The sequence below is a fragment of the Chelon labrosus genome, assembly GCF_963514085.1.
Source record: "Chelon labrosus genome assembly, chromosome: 13".
NCBI classification, from domain to species: Eukaryota; Metazoa; Chordata; class Actinopteri; order Mugiliformes; family Mugilidae; genus Chelon; species Chelon labrosus.
The window spans coordinates 17,678,405-17,689,401 of NC_140346.1; the positions used below are offsets into that span (position 1 = coordinate 17,678,405).

Here is a 10,997-nt window from a genome sequence, read left to right on the forward strand (position 1 = left end):
TCATTTTAAGAATAAACTCTGCTTGCCTTAAACTCCGATCATCTACAGTGATTCTTTTTTACTTCTAAGAGACTCCAGAAACCAGTAGATTCTAAGAACCTAGATTACATGTTGAATTAAAGAGACGTAGGCTACTATCTGGCCTTTCCCTGTACCTCTTTTTTTTTTCGACAGTAGATAAAACTGAGATTTATTCAGAGCCAAAGCAAACCCTGCATGAACTTATCAACTCCAGTGAATGAAGCAGGGCCAAGAAAAATCACACAATATAAAACCTCAATGAAGTACAACACTGTAGTTCAAAGTCAGTGACACGAGACATGATTAGTTATAAATGCCCTTTATTGTTGTTATATGTTTAAAGCTTAATCTTAAGGCAACCCCGGTAGGTCCTGTATAAACATGCAGTATAAAATGGAATAAAACATAGTTTAACATGCAATATATTGCGATTCATCTATTTTCAATCTGACATGTACAGTACACCCTAAAAGCGTAAATGTAGCTGCCATTTCCACCACTACTGCATATCACAGTACATAAATCACATTCACATGAAAATATGCAGCCTGAATGTAGAAGAAAAGCAAACAAACAAACAAAAAACAGTTGGTCACGGTGCCAGGAAAGTTCAGGGTATCAAAATAAAAATCTTTAGGTAAGAGGGGATTTGGCATCTTATAGCATATTTGTATCCCTGATGTTGATTTAATGCTTATCATTTTCTAGCTTTATAGATAGATATAATAAATCATGTGATTTGCATGTAAACATTCAATTGTGTTATGTGCAAACATATGCCATTTAGGTTGCAGTTCAGTGCAAAAACCAATGTAGCATAAAGATAATAAAGACAAACATTCATTCATTCATCTTCTATACCCGCTTATTCCTGTTAAGGGTCGCGAGGGGCTGCTGGAGCCTATCCCAGCTGTCATCAGCACCGAGAGGCAGGGGTACACCCTGGACAGGTCGTCACAGGGCTAACACAGAGAGACAGACAGCCATTCACACTCACATTCACACCTACAGCCAATTTAGAATCACCAATTAACCTAATGAGCATGTCTTTGGACAGTGGGAGGAAGCCGGGGTACCCGGAGAGAACCCACGCGGACACAGGGAGAACATGCAAGCTCCACACAGTATTAGTAAAGTATTTCTAGTTAGCTTATGTGGGGGAAACAAACTACATCCTAACATTCTCTCATGCTGTTACAGTAGTGATTACTGTCTTTAGTCACAAGTTGTTTGAGTGATTACAATTTGATACTCAGTGAAAACTAAAAATGTTGTGCTGAGTTTCAAACACCACTATTCAGTGGCTGTCAGTGACCAGGCTGTTGGGGACGAGTTCAACTTCAGAGCTACATGTCACAGACCATGAGATGTGTGTGGCAGGAAAATGGCAGAGTCACCTATCAAGTAATGCAGTCTTGATGATGTCACCCATGACTGCTGCGTTAACAGTAATGCAATTATTCTTTGAAACATATAATGTGAGTATGTAAATAAGTATAAGTACTTGAACAACACTGACCATGCAGGAGTAGCTCAAGCAGTTATGACTTAAAGAGAACACTTGGAAATAATGTAATGAAGCATCTGTAAAATAGAGTCGTGGTTGTCTTTGGTGAAGACCGTATCTTTGTCAAAGAAGTAGGACTTCCCATGGATCAGTTTGGGAAAGCTGCAGCGCTGACCTATTCCCATGACGTGCGAAGGCAGAACTTCGAATGTGGCGTTTTCTCCCTTGATTTTCAGCACGTTGTTGAACACAACGCTCTCCAGAGACACACTCTCTACGGTCCCGACGTAGACTAAACAAGATATAACAAAGAACTTACAAATCCATCTATTCCTAAACAGTATTTATTTCACGAAAGGAAAAACTGTAAAACAGATATCTTACTTTCTTTGCAAAGATGGGTTTCATTCAGATTGTTCGGAAGCAGAAACCTGAGCTCTGGAAAAGAAAAACATACATGTGTTACTGCTGGGATGTGCTGGAACAAGATGGTGCATTCAAAATGTGTCATTTAGTGAGGAAGGAGACAGGACTGTTGATGTGAAAAACTCATTTAAGCTCATAAAGGCGTGACAGCGCCAAGATCAAACTTCATGTTGGCACTGTAAATGTTATGTTTAGTGCAAAAACTGCATCAGCAAAAGAACATGTCAGCCATAATCTGTGATGGATGGCTCCTAAATTGGGGCTGTTTTATTTGAGCTAGAAATGGGGCTCTAGTGAAAGTTGGTTAGTTTATGTTCATAGGTTGCAATTTCAATTGCTGATTTAACGAATGGTCTCACTTTTTATACCTGTTTTATGCTGATAAACAATATTTGTTTCCACTTTTACTTTCAGAAAAATCTAAAACTGCGTTCTGAATTGCATTCGGGATAAAAAGGCAAATATTCATTTGTGAAGTGGACACAACCCACCATCATCCTTCTTCGTCCCGTTCGGTTTTGGGTTGGTCAGTCTCCCTGCACAGCACGACCACAGAGTGGTGTTGTATTGGAGGTGATCGCAGCATTCCAAACCATCTTTGGCAGAGTAGAGCACCTCTTGGTCTTCACTGCGGCAGCAAACTTGGATCTACAAATAGATATCAAGTATTTTAATGCGCAATAAAGACATGCTGTGTTTTAATCCAGAGTTTCATGACACTCATATTAATGTCACACACATCCATGACAACCGCGATGTTTCATTTGCTGGCGGGCTACGTTTAGTGCAACTCTGTTATAAATACTCAGCAATCTGAAAAAGTATATAAAACAAGAAAAAAGATTATTAAATACTCAGCTACTTTTCAATACTCACATGCTTTTCTTAAACTTATTTCAGCATTGATTGTCAAATTTTGCTCAAAACCATTATGCATCAATTCATTTAAACATTCAAAGGTCAAGAGGTCAAACCCTCATGAGTTTAGAAAATCGTTTCAGATTATGGGTTGAATGGACACATTGCTGATTTTTACTGTGTACATAAAGTATATACAAAAAATACAAAAAAGCAAGTCTGACTTGTTGATGACATAATTTTATAACTTTTGGCAGGGTTGGTCAAGCTGCATCCTAGACTGTTAAAGTTAAATACTAGATGATCGCAAGTGATCATAAAGGGGTCCATGCCGTGGCAAAGTTGTCCCCGAGACGGAACGCAGAGGCATAAGTCACCAGTAGCGGGCTTGAAAGGAGTCATCCACAAATTATTATTGTCAAATTTCAAGCAGTTTACCGTGGTGGTTTGTAAGATATAAACATGTAGTTGTTGTAGCGCCCCCTACAGGCCGAATTTCATGAAACTTGGCATGATTGTATGCAAGCATATTATAATGACGGTTTCTAAGTTTCATAAGGACTGGGTGAATACTTCAAAAGTTATAGGCCTTAAAGTCATATAAAATATTTGCGTGTCACGTGTAGCGCCCCCTGTACATGCAATTTTACGCAACTTGATGGGCGTCTACACAAAATGTTACAGATTGTGTATGACAAATTGCATGAAGTTAGCTATTGCAGTTTTTGAGATATTGAAATGTTGCTTTTGTAGCGCCCCCTAGAGACCAAGAGTTGCAAAATTTGGGGTGCTTGTACAGAATCATATTATTATCAATGATATGAAGTTTGATTAAGTTTGGGTATATACTTCACATAATATTAGCTTTGACGTTTTACTGTTGCACGCCATAAAAAATAATTAGCCATTAACTTTGTAATCAATAACCCTGCTAAAGTTCTTTTGAAGAATTTCCATTATCTTTGTCCATAAATGACACATGCCAAGCTTGGTGAGAATTGGATGAACGGGCTAGGAGGAGTTTATTTTGCTTTGAGGTGCAATTTTCTTCAAAAGGGCAGAAAAAAAATGGCAGGTGGAAATGGCCGTGGTCTAGTTTATTTGAACCAGGGCCATGTAAGGAATCAGAGGGAGAAAGAATCTTGTTTCTAGGGCGCACGGCTCTCGAGATATGAGCCAAAACGTAAATTGACTTATTATAGCGGCACCCAGCTGCAGGCATGTGTATTGACACCTTGCCAAAGTGACACGCTAGGACTCCTACCAAGTTAACAGGTTTGATGCGTTTCACCCTTGCAGTTTGTCCTAGGCAGACACTTGTAGGTACGTAGAACATTAAGGCGAAGAAGAATAAAAATGGGGATCCAGCAACTTCGTTTGCGTGGACCCCTAATAATTATTTTGACTTCATTCCCGAGAAACCACATTCATTTAATTATTTTGGGCTAATCTGAATATTACACACATGAGGCACAAGAAGCCAGTCAGCGACGTAGGCTGGAATGGCAAGAAGTGATTCAAAATGATTCATTCATGTAAAATGACACCTAAAATAGCTGCTCGCGCTTTGCAACTCTTGTTACATCAGTGTCTGTACATCAGTGAACAGATGTGTAAGTAAAGATACTGAGTTATCACTGAGTTATTAATGAAACCCACCGTCGGGTGTTGCAGGACGGATCCGCAGCACTGCATGTCACCTGCTGCTTTCAGTTTGTGCAGCGTTCCTGCGCAGCACTTCATCTCTGTGTCTTTAATGTCATAGGCGTGAACCCCACAGCAGCGAGTGTTGTTTGCTTTGTGATGTCTGGGTGGAAAAGAACAGATTTAAAAGAAAAAAAAAAAAAACGGATTGCAGAATCTAAAGAAAACTTAAAAAAGATGTCATTCAACAGATGGAGAGGTCAGAACATGCTTCCTGTCGGATGTCTGCAGGATGTCTGGGTTCACACAGGCTGCGCAGTGAAAGCAATAAATCATCAGGACAGCAGCTTCTGTGTTCCGTCAGTGTTGCCATGGGACATATTTGAGTGGTGCTGCCGTCCCCCATGTGTAGACATGCAGTCTCTAAGCAATATGCGGTCACAGCAGTACAGCAGTGAACACTACGTTAAGTTACAAGTAAACAGACACAGTATGTCTATCAGGCCCAGATTACATGGATGACTTCCAAGCAGTTTCCAGACGCTGCGTACGCCCAATATTATTACTGAAAAAAAACGTGGGCACCAGCACGAGACAAAGGCGTAAACACAGACAGCTTTTTCCGAACAAAATAACCCAAGTCTCCGCTGAATCCAGACAAATAGACATTCCTTTGCGCCACGAGTGTTTTTAAGGAGCCAGAAAACCTGCCGCTGATCTGTCTCCCTCCCTGTCTCCCCTGGAATGCGAGCTGCGAGAAATGTTTCCTTGACCCTCCCGTCTAGCTGTCTAGCTTTTTCGCTGTAAGCCACGGAAAAGTTAATTAACTCCCATTGCTTCAATATCTGTGGATAAATGATCCTGCCCAGGGACCAACATTAACACAAAGCAGACAGTGTAAGAAAACAAGCTAGAAAACAACAACGACAAAAAAGTCCCCCTGTTTCACTGGATTTTATCTGCATTCTACTGTCACGTTGAACAAACACAGACCAGCAATTACCTGTGTCCATTGCAGCAGATTTCAGTGTAAGGATCGTAGACGTCTGTCCCGCAGCAGTGTTTTCCAGGGGAACCATGAAGCTGAGAGCAACACTCAGTCCCTTTAGCCGGGTTGTATGGAATACTGATGTCTGAGCATTCCTCCCCATCCTCTCTGTCCCGGTACAAGGTGTTATTGCAACATAAAACTCCACGCTGGCCCGAGCCATACGGTGTGTCCCCACAGCACTTTGAGAAAGCAGAGAAAATACCTTAAACTGTGCAGCAATGCAGACACAAAATTGAAGTGCCATACACACATTTAAATGCACTTATGTGAACAGATAAATGCATGAATACTGCATGAAAAAAAAAAAAAATGAAAATCAGGAAAAAAAGAAAAATTCTCTACCTTGCATACATGTAATTACTGCAAATAAAGTAAGCTGATTAAATCTTACCAGGGTATTTTTATATTATCCTTTAGCATATGTGGTTACCGCTGACAACGCCGTCGGACGAGCTTTATACATAAGATGGAAAACACCCTGAGTTTCTGTATAAATGCAGCTGGGAGGAGCTCCGAGCTGTCTCTCAACGAAGCTGCAGCAACACTATTTTTTTTAACTGGGATAACTGGGCTCCTGTGATTTCTGCAACTTTTCTCAAAGAAATGTTAAAGCTACCGTTTCTATTTCTTAAAAAAGTCAGGAGGCACATGAGGCCTTCTTAAATGTTTTTAAGGAGACAAGTGTGTAGGCCTAAAACAAAGCAGTGCTTTGAGTTTCCCACAGAAACACAGAAGGACTGTCAGAGATGAACAGCATCTTAATTAATGCATTACCTGATCCATCCAGGGCATCCATTTAGATACACGGCCTTCACAACAAATTTGTGAATGTGGGTCGTACACAGTGGCTGCTGGATCGCATTGTCCTAAATGGAGGGGTTGGGAGTTTGGATAGAAGACAAAGCATTTAGGCCAGGACCGGTGCCAGGCAAAGGGTGTGGGGATAAAGGACGTGCAGAAAAGATGGCTCATGAGACAATATTTGTTCACATGAAAGGTGATATGTTTTTTTGTGAGAAGAACAAGTGTCATCTAGGTTGTTCCAAAGAAGCTGTGGTTTCCATTATTTTGTTGAAGACCACATGTACATGCAAGTGTCAGTCTGTCTGTTTCCTGATAGCAAAGGTCAAATTGTTTTTAGCCAACAGCAGTATGGGAAAAGCCCGTGTTTATTGTCTTTGGACTCAGCTCCTTGGAGACACCTGATACCAAAGTAGAGGACTTTCCACTTTTCTCACATTCTGAAATGTGCAGCTCTGAACAACTAGGACAAAAGCTGTCTACAATGGTTTAGCGGCAAACAATCAGGAGACGAGCTGTTTGCATACGTCAACTGAAAAACGATTAAGCTTTCTTTTCTACTTCAAATACTTCCCAGCTGAAAAACTCCAGTCGGAAGCCAAGGTATGCCTTTTCCCTAATGCTTTGAGTTATGCAGAGACTGATTTTACTGTCTGTGAATGGTTCTGGAAGCAATCAGATGATGGAAAAGAGGCACATGTACCAAGATCACACACCCAAGATCACAATGTTGCTTTCTGTTGCACCCCTTTCAGATGCAAGGTAAAATCTCACACTCATTATGTGGATCCCCAAACGCCCTTTCTGGTAACTAATAAGCAACAGATGCCTCTATTAATTCTGTCTTGACAGAGGAAGGCGATTCCCAGAGACGGAGACTCGGAGAAACAGCTTGTAGTTCTTGCTAGACCCAGTGATGTTCCTGATTACCCAAAGAACAAGTAATTTTGTTTATTAGTTGATTAGTTTAACATTAACAGCATCTCCTGAGCAATCTCAGTCTTCTGTACCAGCGTTGCCATGAGCAATTTGGCACAGAACATAAACTACATGAAGTCATGTGCCTGTCAGGGTGGATTAGAGGTGAAAGCTGTTATTGTGTTGACATGGCCACTTACGTAAGCAAGCTTTAACTGCGGTTGGAAAATAGATTTGAGATTTTATCTCAGAGACGTTACTTTGCGTGGTGGGCAACACCTGTACATATCCAAACATGCAGACAGTGATACCTGAGGCAGAGCACAAATTGCGTTTTCCCGGGTTTCTCTCACAGCAGCGTTGCACATTTGGATTGTAACACATTGTCCCACAGACACTGGTGTTTGGGCTGGTGCTGTACACAGACAAGGGAATAACAGACACAAAACGAGTCCATAAATGTTATCATAAAGGAAAATACCCGCAAGCGTGCCGATTAAACAAAGCGCACATCTCATCGGCACCACAGACTGGCTTTGTTGACTCTTTGACTTCAACTAGCGCCATTTCTGTAAACAAGTGGATTGCACAAATGAATGAGTGTTGACAAGATATGTTATGCAGGTTCACCGCCCACAGATGTTTGTTAGAGATGTTAAGATGCAGCTCATAACCCGTAACCCACACCACTTGTTATTTGAAGTGTTGTGGGTTTGTATTCAAAATTCATCCATGTGATTTTTACTGTGACGCATGACGTGATAACAAATTCCTTTCAACGACATTTTGACTTGTCACACGAGGGAAAGCACAAGTGAATTTATGATGGATGACTTCATGTCATTGTGGTCTTGCTATTGTGCAATCTTGCTCACGGGCATCGTTTCCTGGGATACTTATTGGGACTGAGCCATGATTAGTACACCTCCACTTTACCGGCAAGTGTGACAGGAACAAGTTAGTGCAGTGAAAACGTATTATTGCTCATAGTAAAGCAGAGTTGAGGTAAAACATGTGGTTAACTCACCAGTTTGGTGGAGACTGAAGTACACACTGGAAAAACGCACACACAAACACACACACACACACAATAATGTAAACATATCACATGACAGTCCACACCCTTTCAACTAAATCTTTGTCCTTTGAGGAGCATAATAAGGCGTCACAGGAAAAAATCAGACAATACAAGCCTTGATATGATCAGACTTATGGCAGGAACCAATTAACTGATTTTATCGTCTTTCTTTCATTTAATATGTTTCCTATGCATAATATGTTACAGGAAATCTCCAGGATGGATGAAGAATGGTAGTTGTTTTCATTGTTATTCAAGTCTGGGCAGATTTGGCAAATAGGGTTACGTAATCACCTCAACTGAAGACTGCTTGTTTTGACTTCCAGGCACTTGAGGACCTGTGAACAACAAGTGCAAAATATTTGGATCAAAAAAAAAAAAAGCCCCTAAGAAAGTGTATCCAAAACCTCTCCAAATCAAAAGTAGCGACAGAAGCCGACGTGGTGACTCATCCTGTGTTTGGACATCAGCAGAGATTACTGTTTGGCTCTGGGACAGCTGAGGCATTACAGCACGTCATTTGAGTTGTTTTTAATTCCAACAGCTCAGGAAACTGCTCTCGACCCCTTTCCTTAATACGCTGGATTATTTACGCTGACATCCGACTGGAGAGATCCAATATAAAGTGCCTTATATACAAGAAGTTTGTACTCACTATCTCTCTTAGAACGTGTTCCTGATGTACTTGGCTTGTCCATGCAGCACTCCACTGACTTGTTCCGGGGTGTGACTTTAGCATGTGTTTCATTAATCCAACAGCAGCATTCGGTTTTGAGGTTGTACTGTTTATGACCACAGCACTGGTGGTCACTGGTGTTTCTGTTCAGGGGCACCTTCTTAGTTTCTGGGCCACAGCATAACTGCTTTTCCTCATCATACGTCTCTGTGGAAAAGATGAAAAGACACTGAAAGCTATTCTGTTTTAACCACAACTGAGGTTCAACTGAATTTCAACTTTTTTTAACAAGGATAGTGCTTTTATGATTTTTACATTCTCCAAGAGGTTTTTAAAACTCTCTAAACCTTAACGCCTTAAAGTACTGATGGGATACTCTTCTTTACTCTTTTGAGAGGTTCTTGCTGTAATAGGGATTAATACAGCAGTTGAACACAGCTGTTTGCTCTATACCAATGCTACCTTGATGAGGGTTCTACGCCTTCATTTTCCAAACTTTCACAGTTCTTGAAATGTTCCTGATCTTTATGCCTTAAAGTACTAATGGACAGCTGTTAACTCATGACGTTTTTTGACATAATGGACATTATTACACGAAGAACAGCACAAGGTGTTGACCTGGCCTCCAATCTTCCTAGATCCCAAACTGATCAAGTGTCTGTGGGATGATCCACAGAGGCAACTCCCCTCAACCCATAGGACCCAAAGGCCCCCCACTAACAGCATCCTGTTGCCAGACACCACAGGACACCCTCAGAAGACCCATGTCCATTCTCTGATGAGTCACAACTGTGTTGGAGATACAAGGGACGCCTAAGCAACACCATAGCTAAGTGTGAGCTGTGTGCTTACATGTTGATTCATATTCATTCGTTGTGTCCAGCTCTACTTACCTTTACCACAGCACTGTGCCATGGGAAAAGGTTTGGCAGTGATGGTTGACTGACAGCATATTTCATTGAGCGGGTTGTAGGGTGTATGTCCACAGCATCGGGACACCTTTTCACTGAGACCCCAGATGATGTTACCTGAAAAAACAGTGACGAAGTCAAGATTCGAGACAGATCAAGTCAGAATGAGCACACCGATATAGCTGCTTTAATTGCTTTTTGTTGTGGTTTGTGCATCAAGTTAGCGCTCAGAAGTTTACATGATGTGTTTTTTATTTCTTTTTAACGTTCGTATTTCAAATACCGGGCTTGCTCTGAGCTCAGAAACTTCCAGTGGTTAAACGAGAGCCTGGACCTTTTTATAGACTGTGTTAGTTGAACGATTTAGTGAGAGGATTTATAGCGAGACCAACCTTGTACGAACATGCACAGAGAACAATTGTACGTTCTGTGGAGAAGTAAAGAGGGCATTGGCGTTTAACAAGTAGTAGCACAAGTGCGGGTCATGCGGGAACGTCAAAGGCCTGGAGCTACAAAAGACTGCCTGTGGTTTATGATGTAGCCAGAGAATTAAGAAGGAATCTCTGGAGAGATGTGGTGAGAAGTCTCTCAATGAAGAAGTTCACATTACTATGAACGTCTGTCATCTGGACCACATACAGTAGGCCATGCAAGGATGAGCGACGGACAAAGAACAAATTCCAGAGCTGATACAAACAACTGCAGCCACAGTTGAGACCGAATTGAAAGGTTTATCACTCATTAATGAAATATAAAGACGTGTAGTGATGACCCAACGATTAACGCTGTGATTATTCCTACCTACGTAGGAGAAAAGCAAACAGAAAGAACCCATTAAAAGAAACCCATTAAAAGCTGAGTCAGCACTTCAGCCATCATGATGGGAATATTTATAGAGGTAGGTGGGGCAAATTGGCAGCTGAGAGTATGTTTCAGTTAATGGCGTGATTCAGTTCATGACATGACTGTTTAGGTAACGTGTTACATGCTTTGGTTATAGCGGCAAAAGTGATTAACCAAAGTGGCCACATGGTTACTGTATGCCGCGTTCATCACATTGCTTCCTGTTTTTCCCCCTATACAACAAGTCAGCATAAAACTGTTCA

General features: G+C 41.2%; 1 protein-coding gene across 1 annotated transcript; it reads right to left on the reverse strand.

The window, feature by feature from the left end:
* Nucleotides 1-481: 481 nt before the first annotated feature.
* Nucleotides 482-10,643, reverse strand: LOC311498404 (uncharacterized protein). The gene is made up of 11 exons (XM_084558974.1): nucleotides 9,874-10,643; nucleotides 8,960-9,187; nucleotides 8,599-8,642; nucleotides 8,254-8,279; nucleotides 7,538-7,641; nucleotides 6,282-6,373; nucleotides 5,460-5,686; nucleotides 4,472-4,619; nucleotides 2,446-2,602; nucleotides 1,913-1,966; nucleotides 482-1,820 (listed from the first exon to the last, which is right to left on the reverse strand). The coding sequence occupies exons 1-11, from the start codon at nucleotides 9,893-9,895 to the stop codon at nucleotides 1,570-1,572; spliced, it is 1,353 nt and encodes a 450-aa protein (XP_084415100.1). The 5' UTR covers nucleotides 9,896-10,643; the 3' UTR covers nucleotides 482-1,569.
* Between the last annotated feature and the right edge of the window lie 354 nt (nucleotides 10,644-10,997).

Excerpts from the sequence above, each read along its gene's own strand:
- LOC311498404 (XM_084558974.1), bottom strand. The coding sequence starts at position 9,895 with ATGGCACAGTGCTGTGGTAAAG. Across the intron at positions 9,188-9,873 it reads GGCACAGTGCTGTGGTAAAG|AGACGTATGATGAGGAAAAG; the intron begins GTAAGTAGAGCT and ends TCTTTTCCACAG. Across the intron at positions 5,687-6,281 it reads GGATGCCCTGGATGGATCAG|TGCTGTGGGGACACACCGTA; the intron begins GTAATGCATTAA and ends GCTTTCTCAAAG.